At 42.7% G+C, this 26,872-nt stretch overlaps 1 protein-coding gene across 2 annotated transcripts; it reads right to left on the bottom strand.

Annotated features, from left to right (window-relative positions):
* Nucleotides 1-549: 549 nt before the first annotated feature.
* baz1b (bromodomain adjacent to zinc finger domain, 1B) lies at nucleotides 550-26,872 on the bottom strand. 2 transcript variants are annotated; one of them, XM_056283840.1, is made up of 21 exons: nucleotides 26,087-26,872; nucleotides 24,596-24,712; nucleotides 23,136-23,280; nucleotides 22,578-22,770; nucleotides 19,969-20,090; nucleotides 19,079-19,276; nucleotides 18,776-18,976; nucleotides 17,329-18,637; nucleotides 16,842-17,039; nucleotides 16,238-16,376; nucleotides 15,154-15,287; nucleotides 14,181-14,298; nucleotides 13,848-13,946; nucleotides 13,104-13,281; nucleotides 12,613-12,798; nucleotides 10,170-10,317; nucleotides 8,970-9,117; nucleotides 8,446-8,573; nucleotides 6,364-6,503; nucleotides 2,413-2,519; nucleotides 550-1,992 (listed from the first exon to the last, which is right to left on the bottom strand). In XM_056283840.1, exons 1-21 carry the CDS (start codon nucleotides 26,203-26,205, stop codon nucleotides 1,335-1,337), a joined length of 4,785 nt encoding a protein of 1,594 aa, XP_056139815.1. In that variant the 5' UTR covers nucleotides 26,206-26,872; the 3' UTR covers nucleotides 550-1,334. The 2 variants fall into 2 exon arrangements, with proteins under 2 accessions (XP_056139815.1, XP_056139816.1); XM_056283841.1 differs by lacking the exons at nucleotides 550-1,992; nucleotides 2,413-2,519 and adding an exon at nucleotides 5,333-5,426.

Raw genomic sequence — 26,872 nt, 5'->3', positions numbered from 1 at the left:
AGTGGGGAGGTACCGATGAATGGTATCGTAATACCAATTCCATTAATAAGGCAGGACACTTAAGGGTTGGTAAGCTCTACATCAAGAAGTAGACTTTAGTCCAATTTAGCATCTTGGCACCAGTACGTGGTTTAAAACTCATCCATCCATCCATTTTCCAAGCCGCTTGTCCTATTTAGGGATGCTGGAGCCTACCCCAGCAGTCATTGGGCGGAAGGCGGGGAAACGCCCTGGACAGGCCACCAGTCCATCGCAAAGTTTAGAACTCAATTTTCAGGACTAACCCAACAAGCCAAGTTTCACCATCTCAGTAACATCTAGTACATGTAGTACTACGTGTATTAGAAGTAAAAAGTAGTACAAGTGTACTTCAAGTGTATTACAAGTACATGAAGTGAAATGAAAAAGTGTTCCTGATTCCTGATCTCTGCAAGCACCTATAAAAGCATTTCTGTCTAGTGACAGACATGTGTCCAAGCCTTGGGATGAGGGGTAGGTTAAAAATAAGCACAAAAAAAAAAGAAAAAGAAAAGGAAAGAAAAAAAACCCTTTGTCCTTCGACTTTTATTAGCACAATGATTTTAAACGATAAGATGCCAAGTGATAAAAAGGATCTGCTTCATGTCAGTGATCTGCCCCCTTTTCCTGACAGGACAGAAATGACAGTCTAGAGAGGGTTTAATTAAGCAACGTGGACATCAAAATAGTACTTTTAAATCACTGACACTAACTATGAATCTTAACGCAAATGGGCAAGACAAATGTACAGCTAAAACTTCATTCAATGATACCCGAGTTAAGTGATGGGTGTTTGTGTGTAGCCTGAGGGAAGATAAAACGGACCTCTCAAAAGACTGCAAACCGGCGTCTCAGGGTCATGTGGAGCAAATATAAATGTATGAAACACGATTCGATTATTATTTACCATTTCAAACCTTCTGGGACAACAAGCCAAATTTAGACTTTGTAGGGAGTAAGGTGGTTCATGGGCTTGAGATTCAAATCAAATTAAGTCTTTTAAGAGCTCAGAGAAAGTCCTCATTTTAAATGCAAACTTTGCTTGGTTAAAAAAAAGTTCACCATTAGTAAATGTATTACAAATATAAATCAGTTTTATATCTCCCCCCATATTTGTTTTTCCAAAATACAAACATCAAATTTCAAATCACAGAAAGACTTGAACCGAGTCCCATTTGTCTGGCTGTGGGAGGAGGTTGGAGGTTCTTAATCTTTTTATTTATTTATTTATTTTTATTTAATATTATTTTTTTTTGAAAAGCAGAGTGGAAATCAAAAGTAAAAAGACGACAAAACAACAAAAAGCACCCTAGACTTCACGAGCGCTTCTGCCTCTTGGAATGTCGCTGGCTAGACCTGTCCTCATCACTACTCGCACCCCCAGCATCTTCCCGCCGTCCCCTCTGCCGAGTTCTCCGTGATTCCCGTTCGCTATCGCTTTCCTGCTCCCTGTAATCCCGCTTGTTGGAGATGGCAGTTGCCCGCTTGCTCCTCCTCCTGCCCTCCTCTTCCTCCTCTTCACTCTCGCTCTCCTCCTCATCCATCTGTCTCTTATTGTGCCTGGTTTTTCTTCCCTGACCTGCTGTCTCTCTCTGGGACCTGTTTGATTTTCCATTCTGCATCTTCTTCGATTTTTGCTCTTCCTCCTCCTCGTCTTCCTCCTCCTCCTCCTCAGAAGTGGCGAGGGCTTGGCTGACACGTTTGCGTAAACGCCGGCGGAGGTAGCTTAGGCCAGGCAAGAGCTTGTGGAGCAGCTCGATGAAGCTCTGCTCTGTCTTGGTCATGCAGGAGAGCACGGGACTGCCCTCCTGGTTGTACTCCTCAGCGTTGGAGAAGACCAATTTCATGTCCTCCAGGAAGTCCTGGGCATGGCGGTAGGATCCCTGGTTGAACTTACTCTGCATCGTCTGGAAGTCCATGGGGTTAGAGATGATGTCGAGGTAGTCCTCTGCCTCCTCGTGGGACACTGGCTCTCTAAAAAAGGGGAGGAGAGAGAGAGAGAGAGTTGAAGGCCACATAGTGGTCCTTAATGTTCTCTCAGGTTTACTTGCAAAACAGATGCATCTTTGCACTCCAGCATTTACTTTTTTCAGATGAGACAAGGTGCCATAGCATTTTGTCAGCATACATTGTACTGCAGGTACTATCTGAAGATGTTTAAATATTCAACACAAGTAACAAAATACAACTCTGAACTGCACTTTAATTACTTGATGACCCAGCTCTAGATCCTAGCATAAACTCTGAAAAGCACTGGCCTTACCAATATTTTGGTGGTCTTGAATATGATGCAAGACATTGCTAGTTACTGTGTGTTACGTCATTATAGCAAATTGCTAATTTTGTGAGTGCCAGCTTATGGACCAATCACACAAACACACACGCAATTTTCACCTGAATGGCCAGCTGTGGCGAAATTTATTCATTTTCTGAAGGATCTCCTCACACTTCTCCAGCTCCAGCACTTGCCTACGCACACCTGTCCTGGAGCTCTGACGCACCTGCACATACGAACAGATAATCATCAACACACCTCAAAGAAAACACTCAAAGTTAGATTTGTCGACTAAATGTGAACTGTCACAGTTGACAAATGTGAAAAGGATTCCTTTACAATTGCAATAAACTTCTGTATGTCAGCTACAAAAACTGTGCATTCATGGTCCTTTATTACTATCTTTTCAAGGACACAAAATTCACAACTTTACAAAGAGAAAATCAAAAGGCCTTTTCATAGTATTCCGCTTCTTTCCCCCTCAACGTGGCAGTGCCTTTTTAGTAAACACTATATTGGGTGGATGTCTTTTTCCCTAGCTAAGTTCAATCTACAGAAGTTGAGAAACTCAAACTGCAAATATGCTGTAATTTGCTTGTTCAGTCAAATTCTGAAAAACTTCCAATTTCACAAAAAAGTTTTTACGCTCACATGAGATGGTTTTTGCATTTTTCGAAGGAGTTAAAGAGGTCATATCATGCTTCTTGGGTTTTTCCCCTTCCCTTTAGTGTGTTACAGAGTTTGGGGGTGCATGTAAAACGTCTGAAGCGTTACAAAGCCCAGAGCCCATGCCAAACGGGGTTAGTCTTTCAAACAGCCTGAAACGGCTCATTTACAGTCCAGTGTTTTCTTCCGTTACTTATCAACGTCACTATGGAAGTCATTTTCATAATGCCCGTATAGCAGCTAGTTTGGCCCGCCCTCAAGTAAAGTTCAGTAGAGCGGACAGGTCACAGATTTTGGTGCAACACCGGGGAAGAGTTTGGTTAGTGCGTATCGCAATGTTGAGAAGATGCCGTTTTCTTCGGTGCGAAGGCAGTTTCCCTTTGTATGGACTTCCAATGGAAGATGAAATGAAGAATCAGTGGTTAAAATTCCTTTTTACCCCCAGTCCTCAGCAGCACAACCTCAACCTTTTATGTCCCCTTCATTTTACTGAGGACTGCTTGTTGAACCAGGCACAGTTCAATGCTGGATTTTCAATTTGTTCGCCTTTCCTAAAGAAGAAAGCACTAGACGACATTGGATAGTTTCTTTTTTCGGGCCAACAACAGCCATATGCCAAAGTGTCTGTTTGTTCACGCTGGCTCTTCGGCTAGGCTAGTGCTAAAAGACGGGCTGTTCTATCTGTAAAGGGGCGTGTTGAGAAGTCAGAAGCAGAAACTGTAATTAACATTATATCACTGAAATGTTTGTCTTGCATTAATAAACAGATGAAATATGGCTTGTGAAGACAGTTTCAGTGCAGACAATGGGCATATATAATGAAGCTAAAGTTACTTAGGGAGCCAACGGCGATTTGCACAAAACAATACAGCCGTGCACCAAGCAGTCAGATTACATGCCTTTATTTCAACCATATCTGCTCAAAATCCTGGTGTTATTTACTCAACCGCTGAGGATAAATGTCACCATCTCCCAAACACGATTTCTTTTTCAAGTAATAAGCAATTAACTATAACTTTTATAATCCCAAAAGCAGCTATGCTCAAGCGAAGACATCTGAAAGCCAAAGGTCTGTGAAACTACAGTCTTCTTGCTAAATGTATGTACACGTTCTCGCAAAAAAGTCCACTTGAGTAATATTAAAGGCATTTAATGTACTCCAGCATACAAATAACAAGACACTGCAGGGAGTTAATATAGTCATTTGGCAAAAGCAGGATAATTTTTACTGGCTAGCTACGTAACCCTTGTATTTCCATTTCAGTCAGCATCTTGGTGCATTTCCCACACTACATCGATTGACAGTTGCATATATAGAAACATTTTTGTAAACAGCTTTGGATTGAAATCCACCGTTATGTCACACAATTAGCAGGTAGAGAGCATAATATATACCAGAGACGTCCTGTTGTAATCTTTGTTGCTATGGATTTTCGTGCTGTCCACTCTCATATTTCGGAACGTATTCGAGCTCAAACATGTACGGATGGATTTGAGAAGTTGTCATTTCCAATAAACAACAAGAAATTATGTTATTTAGTAGGTTTATAGTTTGCTCATGGAACCTCCTACACCGGTGTTGTATTGAACTCTGTTTTGCTGTTGAGCTGTCTCCCCCTAAGGATGAGGTGGTGCTAAAAGCACTTGCTGTTTCCTCCTGGCAGGCTTCTGGAAGTTGGCCAATCAGAAGAAAGGAGTGGGCTTTTAGGGAGGGTGGCCTTAAAGAGATAGCTAAAAAGAGCCAAAACGGCTTCCTTGGCAGTCTATTCCATTGCGTGGCGGTCTATTCCATCGCCTACCAACAGCCGGTTTGAATCCCCGTGTTACCGCCGGCTTGGTGGTCGTCCCTACAGACACAATTGGCCGAATCTGCGGGTGGGAAGCCGGATGTGGGTATGTGTCCAGGTCACAGCACTACTGCCTATTCTGGTCGGTTGGGGCGCCAGTTCGAGGGGGAGGGGAAACTGGGGGGAATAGCGTGATCCTCCCACGCGCTATGTCTGTCAGGTGAAAAGAAGCGGCTGGCGACTCCACATGTACCGCAGGAGACATGTAATAGTCTGCAGCCCTCCCCGGATCAGTAGAGGGGGTGGAGCAGCGACTGGGACGGCTCGGTAGATTGGGGTAATTGGCCAGGTACAATTGGGGAGAAAAAGGAGCGGGAACAAAAACAGCTTGTTTCAAACAAAGGATGAACTGAGGGGCTGTATAAAGAACCAGTATAAGATAAATAAGAATTTTCTTCTTTTTTTAACTGATAATCATGCAAAGCTGCTCTAGTAGAGCTGCAGAATAAAAATACAGCGCTGGAATGAGCATGATATGGCCACTTTAATCTGCTGAATGGGAGATGGGAACACCTTTGCCGAATAAGTTCTGACATAGTGATCGGCTGTTTCTGCTGGTGGCATCGTGATATGGCCCTTGCTGCATGCATTAGAATCACTGCATTTCTTTGTCTTCATTTCTGGAAAGCATGAAACATGACCAATACTAGCTGACATTAACGAACAAACACAACTTGCTCAATTGAAACAAATTCCTGAAAACCTCTCTCCATTTTTTTGGGGGGGGGGGGGGGGTAGTTTTTTCCCTCCTTTTTCTCCCCAATTGTATCCGGCAAATTACCCCACTCTTCCGAGCCATCCCGGTTGCTGCTCCAGCCCCTCTTCCGATCCGGGGAGGGCTGCAGACTACCACATGCCTCCTCCAATACATGTGGAGTCACCAACTGTTTCTTTCCACCTGACAAGTGAGGAGTTACGCCAGGGGGACGTAGCACGTGGGAGGATCACGCTATTTCCTCCAGTTCCCCCTTCCCCTGAACAAGCGCCCCGACCAACCAGAGGAGGTGCTAGTGCAGTGACCAGGACAGATACCCACATCCAGCTTCCCTACCACAGACAAGGCCAATTGTGTCTGTAGGGACACCCGACCGAGCAAACATGAGGATTCGAACCGGAGATCCCCATGTTGGTAAGCAACGGAATAGCCCGCTACGCTACTCGGACGCCCGGCCTCTCTCCATTTTCTCTCGTAGATGGCCAAGGTGAATGATTTTGTTTCCGGGTTTCCAGTTCGCAACCTCTAGTTCTTCTACTCTATTTATTACAGCCATGTGTAACGTAACATAGCTTATACTGCCAACTTCTGATGAAACTACGCTTTGCATAGCCTCGTTTATTCACTCCAAACCAGTTGATGGAAACGCACCTAATTCGCATTTTTTCTTTTTTTGTGACATTTCAAAAGTTCACTTAAAATTCGCTTGACAACTAATGGAAACACGGCAAATGGCTGGTCGGGTCAAGGATTTACTGAATTATGAGGTTCACAAAACAAAGTTAGCCAATAGACTGTTCTCCAACGTTAATACCTGCGTTCACATTTGTGTCATTTCTTACCAGTTCATCAATGTCCACAGGGCTGTTTGGGCCGGTCTTCTGTTTACTACTCCGGCTGCTAGGGGGAGACTGCTTCTTGGATTTGCTCTTGGAGCCTTTGGAACGTAATGATGACTGCTTATTTTTCTTTCTTGGTCTCACTGTAGAGTAATAATCAGAAATGTGATCAGAACGACAGGAAAAAGCAAAAAGAGAAAACCCAGCTTGGCATATTAAGGGGTGTGGGTCTTTACAGGTTGCCCAAGATAATCCAAGTGCCCCAAAACTGAAGGACCAAGATTAAGAATGTCCTTTCCCATTTTAAAAATACATTGGCCACATGTGCTAGAGCCAACAGTTAATTCGGCAACAGTATATTAACTTTTGCTCAACAGAAATGATGGGAGTCATACCCATGGCTTACTAGGTGTAGGCCATTTCATGTGGAATGCCTGTCCCCAAAAACAAAAATAACTTTTAGGGATTTGGACTCTCTGCAAGGTATCAGTTATTCAAGCCTTGACAGTGTTGTCTAGACAAAGTTTTTGTGACAACAATACAGTAGTTTAGAAAAAATGTTAGGCAGTGCTGGGATCAGATTTATTTTCAGCTCGAGGGATCATTCATTTATGTTTGACCCTGGCTGGTGGAGCTCAAAGTTTTCCAGCTGATATTAGCATTTTACAAGACAAATTATTTTTCTAAACTCATGACTCAAGCTCAATTATAAACTTGACCTTTGTTAAACTTGACCTCTTTGCCATACAAATGAAGGTAAACAAAGACACTTGTCCTTGAACTTGTGCAGCAATGGCTATATTGATCACATCTAAATAGGGCCTTTGATTCATTCAACTGGGTGCCGATTGAAAGCAAGCAACTGGCCAACTGTAACTGACTGAAAATGTTGGACTATAAATAGTAAAAGAATGCCATCCACATTCAATTAAGCATTCTTGGTGCTGGACGAATACTACCCGTTGAGCCAGTTCTTTTTAGCCAGTTAGTGACCATATTTAAGTCGATCTGACTGTTGAGCAAGCAGACTGATCAGTATGGATAAAATTAAAGGGGATGTGCCAAGTGACCTTGAAATGCAATGGGATAAAACAAGCAGCAACGCTTCTCTCGATGTTCTCTTGGCTGAGAAAAAGGGAGGGATTGAGGGAGGGCTAGACTGATGAAGGGACAGACATGAAGTGTCACAGAGCTTCTCTTTCAAGCCACTAAACACAACAGCCTGTAGCTACCTTGATGGGCAGGCCTGAACTCACAGAGGGATCACCCTGCCACATACTCTAAGTCAAGCCAGGGTGAGAGGTCTGAAACATCAAAGCAGGGCTCGGAGGGACAAAGACAGACAAAGAAGGCAGGGACGAGGAGAGGGATCAAATTCCCGTTAGGCATTCCTCTCATTCCAACCTCCCGAAATCCTGGGCACAATTTCCCAAAAATTATCCCTGTACTAAAATGCTTTCTTTATCTTGAGATGTTGGCCTGCAACATAACAAAAACGAGATTTGCATCAAGATGTCTAAAAGGTAATCCAATGAAGACTGTATGACCATAATTGAGCAATTTTTAATGGAGCCTTCTATTTTAATGAAGGCCCAATATATCCCCTGGATTTTACTCAAAAAATTTTTTGATACTCATTGTTGATAGACTACAGAACCTTAAATATAAACCAAGGGACTCATTAAATGAAATAAATGTGCATATGTACATGTATGTGTACTTCTGGCCAATCAAACATGCAATCATTCACACACTGATTGCATTTTGATGCACAATAATGTTCTGATATAACTCAGAGGGAAAAAAACAAAGGCATAGAACATGCCATGTTAAGTTCCCAATAATCTGGTATCCTTATTAAGTGAAAATGGAGTATGCTCAAATTACAGAGACATGTATGCATCTTATCCAGGTCATACTTTGTTTGTGCTGTGACCTCAACTCTACAATACTGCATGCATGTTACTACGCTTGTTCAGACTATTATAATCACATCAACCTTTAATGAGTAAAGATAACATTACTAAAATGGTTTTGTGAAACGTAAGCTAAAGTTTCAATGATTTTCCTCCATTGCCAACTTACAGCTGTGGCCCATCGCCTTGTAGTCATTCTCCTCGTCTTCATCATCTTCATCATACTCATCATCCTCCTCCTCCTCATCGTCATCATCATCCTCCTCCTCCTCTTCATCTGTGTTTTCATTGTAGTTCCTGAAATGCAGACAAGCTGCTGTTAAAATAGGGATTCAGCAATGCAGCTGATAACTGAGCGGATGATAAATCTATGATATCTAAATTTATGGTGACTATAAATCTATGAGTACTATCCTTAAGACAATAACAGCAGTCAACCCTGCAACTGAATCCTGCGCAAAGGATAAGCAACACAGGACAAATGACACATTAAATTAGGAATTAACTTCTATCTTATTGTAAAGTTCTGGATTAAGTTCTTATTAAGTAGGATCTAAATTTTGACTTGAATTACAGCAGCCTAGCCATGCTTCCCTCTTCCTGGAAAATACTGATTAACATATATGACCAAAAGGGGGAAAACAACAGCTTCAATTGCACATGCTCCAGTTGATGTAAGGCGGATATAGTTACCTTGCTCGAGAGCAGCGTCTGGCCACTGCTGGCTGGCAGGCCGGGCACAACCACTCCCCAGCAGGGATGCGATAGAGGGCTGGGCGCAGGCAGAAGAGGTGAAAGGCCTTGTTGCACTCATCACAAAGGATGAGCTTCTCATCATCACCTGGAATGGATCAATATACATAAGACTGAGAGACAGAAGAAGTGACTGTTATAGTTCCACTTTTCTTTTAACCTGGACTTGCCTATACGTTCGATATTTATCAGTGTAAATTATTTTAGATTTGTGCACTGCCATAGCTGCTGCTGTCCCATCACCAATCTCTCGCTCTAAGCACTCTAAGCACCCAAGTCATCCTAGACATCAATTTAAGCTCAATGCATTTAGAAGACATTTCTTTGAGATATTACTTACACTTTGTGTTTCCACAGTAGAAATTCATATGTATCTAAAGTTAAATTCTTGTGTACACTATCGGATCCTTTAGTTTCTTGTTATGGTTAATGCTGCCTGAAAACTTTGCCAAGTGTTTCTGTAATGCTAGGAAAGATGATCAGCTCTTATCCTTGTTTTATCAGTATGGGTTCACCTGTGAGATAGCGGGGCTGCATCTGAACTTGCCTAACACCACTATTTTGCCTTTCACTGCAACTTCTGCTGTAGCCCTTTTGGGATCTGGGGCTAATCTCGCTCAGCAGGAGCACATAGAGTGTCTGCTTGGAAACTTCACAGGGGACAGAATGGAAGAGGTCAACAAGGCTGCTTTACTGGGATCATTTCAATGCCATTAACTCTCAGGGTTACATGAATGAACATTGTCCTGAGGTGCTTTAAAGACTTGTGGTTCATAACAAAGAGGAGTCAAGCACCTACTGGATGGGTGTGGTATAGCACTTACTAAACTGAGGGTCGTATCGACCATTTTAACAACTGGAATGGGTTACAGTAAATGCTACTGCCAAAGTTACCTTTGATTGTGTCATGAGCAAGAAAGAGAAAAAAAAGAAAACCACCACCACCTCTTTAGGTTAGAGTGGATAGTGGCAGTCTACTTATGTTTTTGTCAGTTCAATAGAATAACTGCTTTTCCCCTATAACTCTTTCAAAATAGTTAACAAAATGAGATAATTTCCTTTAGACTGGAGCAGTTACTAATGATCATTTTCAGCAAATAAATCTTTAAGGTAGTTAGTGTAATTCAGTAAACTATGTACCTTTCTTACGGCAGACTTTACAGCGGGCGTTCTCGGCTGACATGTCCCACTTTATACAAGCGTCCAACATGCCCAGCAGCACATGCATACGTGAAAAGGTCTGTGCCTCCCGGATTGCAGCCCTCCACTTTTCTACTGCAGTTGCCACCTGAGAGAATAGAGTTGGACACTTATTTCAACTCAAAATAGCAACTTAATGAAAGAAAGTGGACAACACATTACAATAAGTTTGCACAGAAAGTGAAATATTGTGTCAACTACTACTACTACTTTCGGCTGCCCACGTTAGGGGTCGCCACAGTGGATCATCAGTTTCCATTTCTTCCTGTCCTCTGCATGTCCTCTCTCACCACATCCATAAACCTCCTCTTTGGCCTTGCTCTTTTCCTCTTCCCTGGCAGCTCCGTATTCAGCATCTCTCCTCCACACATCCAAGCCATTTCAATCTTGCCTCTCCTGCTTTGTCTCCAAACCGTCCAACCTGAGCTGTCCCTCTAATATATTCATTCCTAATCCTGTCCTTCTTCATCACTCCCAATGAAAATCTTAGCATCTTCAATTCTTGCCACCTCCAGCTCTGCCTCCTCATCTTTTCATCAGTGCCACTGTCTCCAAACCATATAACATAGCTGGTCTCACAACCTTCTTGTAAACCTTCCCTTTCACTTTTGCTGGTACCCTTCTGTTGCAAATCACTCTTGACACACTTCTCCACCCACTCCACCCTGCCTGCACTCTCTTCTTCTACTCTCTTCTGCACTCCGTGTTACTTTGGACAGTTTTTAGTATTTAAAGTCATACGCCTTCATCCCCTCTACTCTTTGTATCCTCACCAGTCCTCCCTCTCATTCACGCATACATGTTCCGCCTTGCTCCTACTGACTTTCATTCCTTTTCTCTCCAGTGCATACCGCCACCTCTCCAGGCTCTCCTCAACCTGCACCCTACTCTTGCTACAGATCACAATGTCATCCGCAAACATCATAGTTCACAGGGACTCCTGCCTGATCTCGTCTGTCAACCTGTCCATCATCATTGCAAACAAGAAAGGGCTCAGAGCCGATCCTTGATGTAATCCCACCTCTACACCTTGAACCTATCTGTCATTCCAACCGCACACCTCACCAGTCACACTTCCCTCATACATATCCTGCACCACTCCTACATAAATCTCTGCAACTCCTGACTTCCTCATACAATACCACATCTCCTCTCTCGGCACCCTGTCAAATGCTTTCTCTAAATCCACAAAGACACAATGTAGCTCCTTCTGGCCTTCTCTAGTCTTCTCAATCAACATTTTCAAAGCAAACATCGCATCTGTAGTGCTCTTTCGTTGCATGAAACCATACTGCTGCTTGCTAATTGTCACCTCTCCTCTTAACCTAGCTTCTGTTACTATTTCCCATATCTTCATGTTGTGGCTGATCAACTTTATACCTCTGTAGTTGCTACAGTTCTGCAAATCACCCTTATTCATGAAAATCAGTACCAGTATGATGCTTCTCCACTCCTCAGGCATCCTCTCCCGTTCCAAGATTGTGTTAAACAATCTAGTTAAAAACTCCACTGCCATCTCTTCCAAACATCTCCATGTCTCCACAGGTAAGTCATCTGGACCAACTGCCTTTCAACTCTTCATCCTCTTCATACCTGCCCTCTCTTCCTCCTTGCTAATCCACCGCATTTCCTGATTCCTATCCCCACATCATCTAACCTTCTCTATCATTTTCTTCATTAATCAGCCCCTCAAAGTACTCCTTCCACCTTCTCAACACACTCTCCTCACTTGTCAGCACATTTCCATCTCTATCCTTGATCGCCCTAACCTGCTGCACATCCTTCCCAGCTCGGTCCCTCTGTTAGCCAATCGGTTCAAGTCCTTTTCTCTTTCCTTAGAGTCTAACCTCTCATACAACTCACCATACGCCTTTTCCTTTGCCACCCGTCTTTGTTTTACGCTGCATCTCCTTGTATACCTGTCTACTTTCTTCATCTCTCTATCCCACTTCTTCTTTACCAACCTCTTCCTCTGTATACTTTCCTGTACTTGCTCATTCAACCACCTTGACCTCCTTCCGACTACACATCCTGTCAACTACACATGCCAGAAGAAAAAAAAAATTCAATGGCTTATACCTAGTAGGTGCAATTCAGCTTTGTTGTTGGTTGTTAGAACTAGCACTTGTGGGTTAAACTAAATGGACAGAATTATAAATTCAAGTATTATATAACAAGTTAATTTTCAGGGCATGATATATGCAAAGCTCCGGATTAGCTCTTTGTTAGAGACAGAATGTAAGATTGGCCAGCCCCACAATGATTTTGGATACTTTCAGTAAGTCCCCATCAGCTCCAATCTATTAAATTTTAGAGATCCCTATTGGTTTCCTTCTTGGTAAGAGACTGTACTAAACACAGTCCAAAAGAACTCCCATCTCACCCTGGCCTCTTCCGCCAGTTTCTTCTCCTCATCCACCTCCTCAGCCTTGCTGCTCTCCTCTGCTCCCTGCTTCTTCTTCTTCTTTTGCTTGGGGGCCATGAACCCCTGCAGAAACTTCTTGATTACACAGGCCTGAATGGTGATTATGCACTCACCAAACTCTTTGAGGCTCTCCATTTTACACACCTGTGTATAAAGGACAGGACAGAACAAGCACGCACACACACAGGCACACACAGGAGTCAGAAGCTGCAGGTCATAGAAATAGTTCTTGCAGCTGTTGGAATTAAGTGTTCACAATATGGCAATATGACTAGCCAGAATGTTTTTCAATGCCTCTATGACAAACATAACCCAATTCACAGGTTTTGTATACCGAAGCCACTGAAATTTGCCTTTACCCTTTCTGTCAGACATAACAAAAATACAAAAATATTTCCCAAATCTTATAAGGATTCTGCATGTTGTACATGAAAAGACTGAACAATCACCTGATTTTCAATGTCTGCATTGTCATCAAGATATCCCAGGCCTCCCTTCTGGAGTCGCGAGGCCACCTCCTGGATGTCACTGCGCAGGTACTTGAGTAGTTCCTGGTGGCCATCACAGGTCCTGAGGCCCGGCTTTCCTTTACGAGTCAGATGGATGGAATGGAGGATATCCTGATACCTATATTAGGAATGGTATTAGAATCTTCAAACTATTCAATTTTATCTACATTAATCCATTCCCTATAACAGCGTAATCTTATTTAAAAGGTCACACTTAGACAGTGCTTCATAGTTGTTTTTGGTTATTTTCTAGTTATGACATGGACTGAATTTCATAACAGTCCTATTTCCACATTTCTTTTAGTTGAACTACCAATGTTTCTCACATGTCTGGAATACGCATGTGGTGGTAATCAGCCAGGGGTGGGGGATGTTGTGACCCACCAGCAAAAAAAATGGAAATTTAGAGACATCTAAAATCAAAGAATAATTACACCACAAGCAGTGAGTGCTTGTAAAAAACAGAATTTGTGTCCATCCCTCTTCATTTCATTGCAGCAGAACGTGTGCAATTGTGTACCTTCCCTTTTCACATGTTTCGAGCATGCAGAAACAGTGGATAGGAATAGGAGGAGTAGGGCAAGGGGAGACTGGCTTCCAAGTTAGTCAATCATAGATGTGCTGTTTTCGCAAATGAAATAGAAATAGAAAAAGTATTTGCTTTCTTTATGCGTATGCATTTACCTGCTTTTTATCTTGACCTTTAATTCACTTTCTCTGACCCCTTGAGGATGAAGGTTCTCAACCAGCTCTTCCAGATCACCTGGGTTGTCACATATAAACCTATATCCATTGCGATGGAAAAAAAGAATTATTAAAGTCAACTATAGTCTACAAGCTAGACTTGAAAAATTCTAACAAAGTTGGCTATCAATGGCATTATATGGAGTACGTCACCTTTTATAGCGTAAGAGTTAATTTTGCAGCCACGTGACTAAGAAAACTTAAAAATGCTGCACATTTTGAGAAAAGTTTGAAGGAAAATAGCAATGCACCATATGACTGCTCTGCTCTTACCAGAGGTTTTGTCCTTGCTTGGGAACCGTAGTTTCCACACAGACATCTGCTGTTGCCCCCTGCTGGGCTACCTCACTCATAGCACCATCTGTACTGCCATCATCCTCTTTCTCAGCTCCTGCAATTGGGATCAACTATAGTTATTTTGACATGAAAAAAAATCTAAATGTTTCTCTCCTCCAAGCTCCAGGATATGAGTGGGACAAATAATTGCAAAAAAAAAAGAGAGAAAAGAAACAAAATAAAGTTAAATCTAAATGGCAACCCACATTCTCTGCAACTAACTAAAGTAAAATAATGACAATTCTGAACACTTGTACACAACGTCTATGTCAGGAATGTGCATTAAACAATAAGAAATATCTGGAAAAGATGAGAATTTGAATGAGGGCAAATAATTGGAAAAAAAAAACCACACTAACAAAAAACAAAAAAAATCTGCAAAATAACATCAATTGGAAAGTATCAGGAATCAGGAAGTACTAGGGATGCACTAACACCAATATTATCGTTTCAATTCCAGGCTAAAATACAGTATCGTATTAAGAGATCTTACCCAAGACTAAAATCCAATACCAAAAACCATGAGAAAAAAAAAGTCAAATAAAAGCAAAATGGCTTGATTTATTGGCTTTATGTCACATGGAAGCCTGTATTTCTTTAATGGTAGGAAAAAAATTGTCAATTATTTTGGCCACTGACCCCAAAAATAATGGCGAAAATCTGCAATGTTCACCAAAAGTAAGAGATCGGATCAGCACTCGTTATCGGCCAGTACTTAAAGATTTGTACTCAGAATAAGTTTCGGCGGTTAAAGTGATATTGGTGCATCCCTTGCAAATACAGTAAAAGCCATTTTCCAAAGCGTGCCAATATGTGAATGGCTTAGAGACACACCATCTTTGATAGAATGTTATGAAATGGTCTGCAATATTCAAAAAAGAAAGAGGCATAGTGACAGAACAGGACCTACCCTGCTCGTCGTCTTCTACCTCAACCTCTGCTGGTTTGTCCTCAGGAGGGAGGGTGTAGCTGTAGTCAATGCTTTCATGCACCCATCCCTTCTCAATGTAAAGGCCAGGAACCACATCCGAGAAAAGCCAGTACCTGCAAGGACATCCATTGGGTAAAATAAGTAACTCAACATAACTTGTGTCATTCTTATAAACAAGAGCCTCTAAGGACAGTTAAAAAGGTTTTCGTTTTTTCTGTTTGCCAACGTATATTTGGTTTGACAACAAAAAGAGCAATAAATATTGTTAACTATCTTTACAATTGTAAAAGTATTATGCCACTGATCAGTGAAATTAACAAATCCTCAGAAGATAAGGGTTAGGGCTTGGGTTATGGGGCTTTCAGACACCGCGACAACAGCACCACTGCGCTCTGAAACCAATTATTTCCAATGGCTTGCGCCACACCACGATGGCATTTCGCTGTGTCGAGCAAAATGCGGGCGCAGCACAGCTCCTGTGCCCAACACCTGCACAGCCAATAGAAACAAGGCACCCAGCCAGGCACGGAAGGCAAAGTGGAGTAAAAGTTAATATCATATGTGTCAAAATTCCCCGAATTGTACAAGTTTACGATTGTATAGACCTCAGGAAAAAAGCCCTCGCTTAGAAACACATTTCCAACCAAGCACGCATGTCAGGTGTTTTAATAGTCTGGTAGCTTGTAGGCAGGCAATGTGTAGCCTATGATAAACATAGCTTAGGTTTGTTATAGGTTTACAAAGTATTCCCTCTCAATAGCTCTACAGACCTATTAAAGTTTCTTAATTGAGAATTGGTTCAGTTTTTTGGCAACAAAATGACAAACTTGTCCTGCTAGAAGTTTTGAAAAGTCCCGCCAGAAGTTTTGAAAACATCGCCTATTTTGCTCTGTTCTCCGCACTGAAACCCAGTGGTGAGCACATTGCAAATTGCATTGTGTTTGAAGGATCTGTGCTGAGCCCAGCACCGAGAGCAGCGCAAATCGTTTTGTGTCTGAAAGGAGCCTTTTGTAGCATCCCAAGTCTTAGAGTCACAGAAAATTTGTATGTGTGTGACCCTAACCTGTTGTGATTTCTGTCAGTGCCCAGTGGAGCTCTGCGCAGGACAAGTTTGGCTTTGGCTATACCATCTTGGAATGTCCTCTCTGCAGCAGCCCTCTGCTTACGGTTCCGCTCCTCTTCTGCCTCCTTTTCCATGCGCTCTGAGAGGGAAAATCCAAACTTTAGGACATTTCATCAAAACAGGACAGAAAAGGGATTCTTTTTTTAGATTATTTTTTACCTTTATTAGACAGTAGCAGTGGAAAGGTAGACAGGAAATGGGGGAGAGAGGGAGGGTAAGACATGCAACATAGGTCGCCAGCTAGAATCGAATTGGCGATGTTGTGACTGTGTAACCACATGCGCTGTAACCATTCGGCTACAGAGGCCCCCCAGAAAAGGGATTTGAGTAGAAATATATGTTCAATACCCCATTTTATGCTCTACACAAAAGAGCAAATTATTAAATTATTTTGAGGATTTGCATTTTATTCAACATACAGAGGAAAAAAGATTTTAAAAAAAAACTAAAGGGCTACTGTAATCATTCTGAAGTCAAAAAGAGTTCTGAGTAAACCTTTTAGAGTGACTTAAGTGACCCAAACTCTGTGGGCAGCACTGCTTACCTTTGTTCTGCCTGTCCTGCTCCTCCTTCTCCTTCTTAACCTGCATGGCCATCAGCCTCCTGCTCTTTACAGAGCTGATCATGTCTTCAGGCTCTGGCTCTGGCTCCACCTTCACTTCTTTCTTGACCTCTTTCTTAGCACTCCCCTCCTTCTTCTTCTCAATCTTCTCTGCTTTGGGTGTCTCTCCCTCCTCTTTGACTAGGCGTTGGGGGAAAGAAAAAAAAGGTATCGTAAAACAGCAGTTCTAGAGAAAGCAAAGTGAGGTCAACATACTGATGCATCACTAACTGCACTGGTATTTCAAAGCTGTAAACAAAAGCTTCCTTGTGATTTTCCATTAAGTAGTTATCCTATAAAATATAATTGCCAAAGAAGAAACTTTATTTCAAATGCACAACTGATTTTATTCATTGGTAGACTTGATTTCGATGTTATAGGCATAACTTCAGTTTTTAGTGGAGAAAAAAAACCCTACACAACAACCTACCTTTACCCAGCTCTTTGCGTAGTTTTTTCTCTGCCTTCTTGCGGTCATTGACCTCCTTGAGAGTTGCCAGGCGCTCCTTCCACAGCTCAGCTGAACGTTGCTGCATGGAATCAACATGGTCCTCAACAGAGTAGGTCATGAGGATGCGGTGGCACAGAGCCACCAGCAGGCTGACCTTCTCCTGGGAGTCTAGCTCGAACACCTCGGCAGTCTCCAGTCTCTCCAGGAACTCGCTGGTCATATCATCAAAATCCCCTAGAGCTCCCCAGTCCTCCGAACCCTGGCCGCTTTCTTCACCATGAGAGTCACTCGGCCTCAGACACAACCGTACCAACTCTGACACAGAGTGCATAGTGAGGGGGATCTCTGAAAGAGGCATGTCCAGCTCACTGTATCCCTCTGCAAGCTCATCCTGTAGCAGTGTCTGGAGTAGTACCACCAGAACACGGTTCAAGTAGAGAAAACCAGATTTGTCCCCTGCTAGTGCATCCATTAAGGCCACAGAGGTGATGGGGTACTGGTCTTCGGGCATCAGCAGCCCTGCGTAGCAGTTGAGGAAATCCACTATCATAGCTATGTCGCCAAAGAGGGTGTTGGGCAACCCCTCAGGCATGTCTACCAGTTTAAATGTCGGCAGATTCTTACCACCTTGGATATCCTGGTCCTCATAGCGGCGCGACTGTTCACGGCGAGCCAGCATCTCCTTCTCCCGCCGCTCCTTGGCCTTTTCCCGCAGCTTCTCCTTGAGCTCCTCACGCTTCTTCTTCAGCTCCTCCTGCCTCTCCTCTTCGCTCATGGCTGCCCAGCGCTTCTTTTGTTCAAGCAGCTCCCAGCGTTTCTGCACCAGCTCCTGCAGTTCCTCAGGCAGCCGACCCCGATCCTCCTGGGACAAGGCCTTGGCGGCCTTGGAGATGAGGGAGGACAAGGCGTTCTTTTTGTCATCTTTGCCCTTGTTCTCTTTATAGTAACGAAGAAGGTGAAGAGCCATTGGGGGAAGGGGCTTTCCCAGTTTAGGTGTCCCCACACTAATACTGCGGGCCCTCTTCTTAGGGCTTCCAACAGGAGTGCTTTTGGCCAGGTGCAGGAGAGTCATTTGCTTCATTTTCGGTGTCTTAGCACCACATTTACCATCCATTTTAGAGGCTTTAAGGCCATTAATTTTTTTGTCACCACTCTTTCCGGTCTTCTTGCCATCTTTCTTGTCTCCAGATTTTTTGCTAGATTTTGGAGTACAGGGAGTTGCATTTTTGCCCTCTCCCTTTTTAGGGGATCCAGAATTCTTTACCTTGAGCGGAGTGCCATTCATTTTCTGAAACATAAAGAGAATATAACATTTTATTTAAAAAGGGGTTGGCAAACTTTGCATAAAGCTCTATTTTTTAAGCCAGACCTCATAACCATCAAAGTCCAATAAGGACTTATAATATGGATAAGAAAGCTGGGTAACCTGCATGTGCCCCCAAAGAGTTGGACTCAGTGGCATGGTGAGAGTGCTTTTTTTCTTCTTCTTCTTCGTCTCCTCCTCCTCCTCTCCTTTCTCATTTCCTGACTCCTCTCTCGGGGTGTCAGAGGTTTTAAGTTTCTTGCTAGGTTTGCCCTCGGAGGAAGTCAAACTTTTGCGCTTTGCTGATGGATTTTCTGCTAAAAACTTCAAAACATAAACATAAGCACAAAGAAAATGAGTTTGGGAGGAAATAACTGTAGCCCTTTAAGTAGAAGTAGAAGTAGAATTTGACAATTGGCAATTTACCTTTTGTGGATCGAGCAGAAAGTCACTGAATTTGCTGGGCAGGTTAAATTTTTTAACTAGTTCATCCTCCACTACCCAAGGGGCACTCTCTCCCATGCCCAATCTCAGAGCATAATGCCTGATGAAGTAACGCATGATCTCCTTAGTTGGAGGACGCTCTGTTCTGAACAGGCTGTCTGCTGGGACATCGCTGATCACCTACAGGGAAGTCAAATGGAAAGAATTTGTTTACAAAGAATACAGCTGGCTTTTTTTGCTCATTATTTAATTACAAAAATTTTATTACAAGTGCAGAAAGCTGCCTCAGAGAAATAAAAGACTAAATGCATATTGTAGGGCAAAAAGATTGCTGTTGCTTAAATAACACTGGTTTAAGCTGAAAGGGACTTCTGATTTCTTCTGTCCAAACTCTGTGTGCTACAGTTATCAGTGTTTCATACTGACATTGGTAAAATTGCCTCAACGTTTGAAGTATTTAATTTGTCAATATCTTGTTTCCCCAGTTGCAAAGTGAGAAGCTGATTATACACAGACAGTGTGTTGAGGCACCCGTAATCGAAACTATTACCAGTAAAAAGAATGAGGATTAACAACTCGGGCCAATGTGGATAAAGAACAGACTGTTGAACAATACTGCAAATATCATTAGGGGGGAAAAAGGTATCACTTCTTTGCCTCAAGAAAATCACCCACCAGCCATGCTTCAAAACAAAGTGCAGGCCTGAAATTACTTAAACCAGTTTCAACAGCAATCCTTAAGCAATCATTCAGAAATCAAAATAGCTGGCAGGCTAAAGTCCGTTATGTTCTGCGATAAGAGTGCTAGCATAATGTCATGAGCTTGCAAAAATGAAGTAACCTTGGTTTGTAATGAATAAGATAAAACCAACCTTATCCTCAGTGACTAGTTTCACATCATACTTGTGTGGAAGGAATTTGGGCATCACCCATTTCTTTTTTTCTTCTTTCATTACAGTGGGAAGTTTCCTTGGTGAGCGCCTCGCTCGATCACCTGTAAAGAAATAAAAAAGAAAAATAATTCTGAGGTTCTCACAAAAATTGATTATTTCAGGAAATTTTGTATTCTCTGTAAAATCTGGTCAACTATGAGGTATGAGGCTTTTGAGGCCAACACATAACATGCCTAACTGTGCAGTAGTTAGAAGAACCAGTTGGCTTTGTGACTCTCAAAAAGTACATGATCACACTTTTATACTGATAAGTCCAGGTTTGATCATCAATGGGGTCAAAAAAAAATTGAAGTAACTACTCCGCCCCCAGCCTTTTTTAGGGACATTATATTTCTACTTTCATGTAAACGCTGGCTAAAGCCACACATCAAACTATTGCTTCTGTAGTAGTCTTTCCTGGCACTTTTCTACCAGTATATATATATATATAGATGTCATACTATATACATCTGTAGATGTTCAATTCAATTTGTTTGTAATTCTTCATAGAATTGCGTATGATGACCCCCCAATCACACATGAATTTAAGGTATCTTTAATGAAGACTCTGAAAATTATCTAACCTACAATCCTCTCTATATGACTGTATATTCAGTGGGGGGGGGGGGGTCGATTCTTAGATGCATCGAGATTCTCTCATAAAAGATTATGTCTCGATGCAGAACACTCAATAATCGGAAACTTAAAGTTCAATTCGTGACTGGGCTGTACTGAACGCTGCCACTGAACCAACTGGATGGTGAAACGTAACAGACGTAAAACACGTGCATCGTGTTTATGTTCTAAGCTAGGCTACTTCTTCAGTTTTGGCAAGGATGGCTGAGTGCGAGCAAACGAAGTTGGATACAATCCAACTGGCACCCTCTGGCTTAAAAGACAGCGTATGGAAGCATTTTGGCTTCTATGAAGTTGAAGGGAAAAGGGACCTGGACAAGAGCCACACTACGCAAGTTGTGTCTAACTAAAATAAAATATTTTAGTTATTTTAGAACAATTGAACAAGTGATATCAAATCTTCCACCGAACTCGGAAAGGACGAAGTGAATCCCAAAGTCGATCGCAACTTTTATTGCCAACAATTTGAGCCCCTACTCAGTCATTGAGAACCAGGGCTTTCACGCTATGCAGCACACTTTGGAGCCGAGATACAACATCCCATCTCAATGTTTTTTCACTGAAAACAGCAATACCCACACTCAACAACGAAACCAAAACCAAAGTCATGGAATCATTGACGGAAGTGGGTAGGATAGTAATAACATGCGATGCATGGACATCCATTGCTACAGAACCTTATGTCACCGCAACTGCGCACTTTATTACTGATGACTGGCAGCTCGTGTCTCATATGCAGGGGATATAGTTACTGCAGAGCGGAGCACTTACACCGGAGCATGTAGACCAACTCCTGTTCTTACACAAAAACTTACATTCACCAGCTAAGCACATTTGCTATGTCGCACTTCCATGATTTCATTGTGGCCTATTATTTGTATTTTCTCCATTATTTATTGTTTTACTACACATTCCACAGAAACCATTAGTTTTGTATGAGAGCTGGTACAGAATTCCATGTTGTTTTTTATGAAAGCTTTTTGATTTTAATATACAACAAAATGTTTTGTTTTGGGTTTTTTTTTGTCTGAGGGATTCTGTGCTCATTGCACATAGCAGGAGGATTTCCGTTGAAATCTTTTATTTATTTGTGAATGAGGGCAGCTTTTTATGTTATCAAGTGATTGCTACAGTCTTGCTGAAGCCCGTGTTAATTTACAAGGATGCTGCTACAGGCACACTTTTGTTTCTTTTCTTGTTGGCTCTTTGCAATGCTGGGAAACGTAACCTTTCAGTTGACATCTCCTCCATTTTTTATTTCATTAATAAAAGATAATGGAAGTAAATTCATCTGTTTATTTTAATTATGGATCATTACAAATATGCTGTTTTAAAAGTAGCAAGTAGTCACACAGTAAGAAAAAATAAATCATGTACAGAAATCAAAAATGTTGATGCATCAAGATGCATCAATCATTTCAGAATTGCATTATAGCTTTCTGAATTGGAATTGAATCATGAGGTGCCTAGAGAGTCCCACCCCTAATATTCAGCATGTGCTTTCACACTTCAGTCACACTTCAACTCTTAACACTAGTTTGACCAACTAACTCACTCTCAAAAACATTCAGCCTCAAACCAGCTGTCCTAAAGGGAGGGGACTGTTTTGCTTAACCTCTGAAGAAGAGCTTAAACGCTCGAAACGTCACTTGGTGGTATACCATGAAATATTCATGGGAGCATTATCTAGTGTGTGGACTCCATTTTTCCATGACTTCTATGGCAACCTGTCCTCAAAACTTGCTTCAACAAATTCTTTATAAAAACACTTTTACTGATGACGGTTAATAGTACTGTGGTATCCCTCTTTATTTTACAACAACTTTGACTTTTGTCCAGGCCCCATGTAAAGACTGGATTTATCTTAAACCCATTTTCCCTGTTGTTTACATACTGCCTCTACTAGTACTCACTGAGACTTTCTCTCCTGCTCTCCTCCTCTCTGGGAGGAGGTTCCTTCCTCTGGTTCTCCTGGCTAGCGTTCTCTTTGTCACTGGATGGAGAGTCACAAGCTCCCTCCAACTTCTTCTCCCCTGTCTCACCCTCTGGGATTTCCAGGGGATGGATCTTCACCACTTTCACTCGAAAACTTTTATCTTTTCCAACCTTACAAGAAAATAGGAATGAGTCAGTGATTTCTAGAAAAAAACAAACTGTGTTTCAGTTTCAGTGTTTAAAGACTTTCAACTTATTTAAGAAATCATTGCAAAGACATTAAAAAACATGAGGGGGGGGGAATCGATTTTTTTTTAACACATCATGTACAAAGAACCCCTTTGTGGTTTATCAAGTACATAATACAAATACCTCTAGGGCTACAGGTCTTATTCGCCCTGGGGCAACAATATGTTCCCTCTGCGATGTTAAATATACCAAAAACCGAATAAGACAGAGGGGCTAATTTGGAGATACATGTTTCAGCAAGATTCAAACAAATGTGCTTGAAAACAGGAACAGTAGCACCCACTGACCAGGAAGTCGCACTCTTCATCGACAGCATATTTGGTGAGGATCTCTACCCAGGCCATTTCAACCAGCTTGTCAAGAGACACAGTGTTGTGATGGACCATCTCCAGGACTGGCTTCTCAAACCACTGGGGATACTCCTCTTGCAGCCTGCATGCACACAACATGGGCAGTATTGAGAGTACTGACAAATATATCCATTACTAGTTAAAACAATGGCTCGAAAGTATGAGAGTGCTTCTGTCGTCCCCGTCATGCTGCACTTTCAGTGATGATGCTTTCCATCAGCATCAGTTTCTTCTCCTAATCTTCAAACTTATGCTAGGGGACTGCAGCTGAAAGCGAACTGGCTGGCCTACTCAGAGTCATACCTTTACACTCACGTTCTGTAATGTGAAGTGCTTGTATAAAATTAAAATTAGTAGAGTTTAAAACCAGAAGAAAATCTGCAGCATATGTGGGGCAGTTCCATTATGGAATCTGTCACACAGCTAGGGTTTGCCAAAGCTCAGTTTTTCAATATACAAAGTAACGTATAACCCTTGACATGATCCAGGCTCCAGGTCGACTCCAAAACATAAAATAGTTAGAATCTAGGTTTTTGATGTTACAGCAACTGGATACCTTTCACGGTCAAATTAAATCACTTCACATACCGAACACTGCCAATTTTCAAAATCGTGGTTTAATCTTTGCAGCTTGAACCCAAGCGTTACGTAACAAGGCAACAAAGGGTTGGGACTGCCCAGTAGGGGGAGCAAAACCTTGTGCCTGATATAAATAGACATAGCTTACATACAGCTCATGATCCTACATGGCCGAGCGTCAAGCAGCTGAGCACTGCTTTGCTGTGAAGTCTTTCCTGGACACATCTAGACCTTAGGTTGGCTTCCTTTCTCTTACAATATACACTGGTGGGATGGACTGTCCGTGGTGCTGAAGGATATCAAATTATCCTAATTCACGCTGGAGTCTGCCCTCACCTTTTGCAGGGCAAAATAAAACCCTTCTCACCAACCCATTTCAGATTCAAGGTTAACTCAATCACATGCCCTTTAAATAGAATGAGGACTACCATATCCACCCAACCAAAGGAAAGCATAAAGTCCCGTGACTTGATGAAATCGGTGCTCGTTTATGATGCGACTGAGCTGATATGAAATACTCCTCTGCATTTACAATCAAAACTGCATTGTGGTGCAACTACATCTTTATAACCATTACTGAACTGGGTATTCCTAGACAAATGAGATGACTAAAGCTTTTCTGGGCTACTTGACTAAAAGCGTTGCTTTCTCCAAATATATGCACATGCCTTTGCCTGTTAAGTCCAGCCTGCCCTTCATGAATCTGCGACTTTACTCACCAAGGACAGTAAGTCCTTACAGTTGCTGTTAAATTAATAATGCCACATCATGCATGCAATACAGAAATAAAAAGTAGAAACTTAAGACTCAAAACTAACAATTCTGTGACTTCTTGCTCTTCTTCCCATGCTTCCTTGTGTGTGAGCTGGTTGCTGCCAGTGCTCTTGCATGTCCAGATGCGTTCACTATACCTCTGCAGGCGTGCCTCATATTCTCTGTAACCATTTTATTAAGGAAAATGCTGCATTCAAGAGGGTTTGGGAAAGCAGGTAAGCAGAAAGACCACTTCATATGCATAGGAAGACTGTCTCCATCGAAAATGAATTGGTACTGATAGGGCCATCTGAATTTCCAACAATATCTTGCCCAGTCCAAACACACAAGCCAACCACTAGAGACTAATTTATTGGGTCGTGAACCAATTTAAGTCAGTAAATAAGAGGCTGGGACATAATTTTCCAACTTATGTATTCGGTCATGTCATAGCAAAATCAAATGACATATGCAAGCACTTAAAAATAAGGAAAAAACAGTAAAGTGTGTGTGTGTGTGGGGGGGGGGTACCTAATGACTTTTAAGAAAAGTTTGTACTCTAGTGGCTCAGGTAAATCTTGACAGCCGACTAACAGTTTCCCCATTCACCAACACAGATTTACAATGTTGCTGATCTTAAATTGGTTTTGTGCGGCCTCGGGAGAAGCTTCCGGCTATGACTTAAAAACCCACCAGCAATGGTGTACTGGTAGACTACAAAGGCGATTTAAAATAATCAACAAACTGGGACAATTAGTGATAGCCTTACACGTTACGTTTGGGAAATAACTTCTCTATTCTTCATTTCAGAAAGCCACAGCTAATACTTTCACAGCAACACGTCAAGACGCAGGCTAGTTAGTGGACTGCTCGCTACGGTTCCCTAGACAAAAGCCATTCGTGACTTTTAACAGTTAATTATCCAGGTCGGATAAGGTATCCCAAATCAGTGACCGGGAATGAGCTAAAAACGTGCTAACTGGCAGTTTCTTCTAAGCTAGGCGGCTACGCACGCCACTCTCCGCGGCTTTCCCAGACCACTAGCTAAATTAACCCATCCGAGCACAGGCAGCAGCCGGCAAGCAGCCGACGAGCTATTGTGACAGTTACAAAACGGAGCTAGCTGACCCAGCAACTAGCGTTAGCATGCTAACCCCATACGCCTGTGACAGTGGTAGTAGCTCCGACAATTACGGTTGTGAAAACAAGACTACGACTTTAAACAAGCCTGTTAAACTTCTAACGAGATGAATGCCATGTTACATTCACAAAAACTCCTCACCGTGGCCGGAATTAGAAACAAAACAGTAACTCGATCATCACTAGCTAGCAAGGTGTCGTAACGTCAACAAGCGAGACTGCTGGCCGACCCTTTATGTACAGTCTGTGCGGGCAAACAATACAAAAATAATGGACGGGCACCCGGCCCAATAGATACGCTGTGCTAGCTGGTTGCGCTGTTGTGTACATATGGAAAGTCAGCGGCAGGTAGATCGCTTGCCAGCTGGGCGGACGTCTTCCTCGTTTGGGGGCTTCGACATGACGAGAAAGGATACTCTTTGTTCCTGAAGGCCTCCTTGCTGTGTTCAATGATGTACACATCCTCACCCGGGCCTGGCGGCTCGGCTAGCGGCTTAGCCAGCGGATAAGGTTTCCGGCCCAAAAGCGGCGCCATCGCGAACGCAAGACGGCACACTTGGCGGTTGCCGTACAACTAAAATGCGGCGTGGCAAAACTGGCTGTAGAAAATAACACAATGTAGCCTTAGCATGTATCCCGAGTACGCCGGAACGTCAGTGGCTAGCGCTTAGCACGTCCCACGCTACCCGCCGGCAGGCCCGGTGCTTTCAACGTGTAGCGGTTAGCTCGGCTAATTTGTACGCTGGTTCAAAACAACAACACGACACTTCTCGCCGCCAGCCTCGTCGCATCCCTCTTCCCATTCCCAAGCGGGGGCGACATGTTGTATCTGAAACGAGCCGAACGATCGGGCAGGAACCTCTTGGATAAGTTGAGGAACTTCAGCTCGTCCGGCTAAAGGCTGCCGGGGCTCAACCTCTGCCCAAATCAAACTCGCGGCAACGCTGAAAGCTCGCTCCGGCGGCGGGTCCACTTCTCTCTATCTCTCTCTCTCCCTTTCTATACTCCGGCTGAGAACTGAAGCCTGTTCCCACTAAATCGATGGCCTCTGACGCATTTTTTTCTTATTCCTTCTTTTTTTAACAGTCGGTCAGGGGGGAGAAAAAAAACGTGTTAGCAATCCTTGAGGCAAAAGTAAGCCGGATCAATCGAGAGGGTAAATCCTCGCTGAAATGGCGGGAGTTTCTTAGTCCACCGGCACG

Source organism: Lampris incognitus, chromosome 7 (assembly GCF_029633865.1).
Source record: "Lampris incognitus isolate fLamInc1 chromosome 7, fLamInc1.hap2, whole genome shotgun sequence".
Taxonomy (NCBI): domain Eukaryota; kingdom Metazoa; phylum Chordata; class Actinopteri; order Lampriformes; family Lampridae; genus Lampris; species Lampris incognitus.
This window is presented reverse-complemented; position numbering and strand designations above follow the sequence as displayed.

Coding starts and splice junctions, on each gene's coding strand:
- baz1b (XM_056283840.1), bottom strand. CDS start 26,205: ATGGCGCCGCTTTTGGGCCGGAAACCTTATCCGCTGGCTAAGCCGCTA. Junction 18,977..19,078: donor TTCTGCTCGATCCACAAAAG/GTAAATTGCCAA, acceptor TATGTTTTGAAG/TTTTTAGCAGAAAATCCATC. Junction 9,118..10,169: donor TAAAGTCTGCCGTAAGAAAG/GTACATAGTTTA, acceptor GATCCATTCCAG/GTGATGATGAGAAGCTCATC.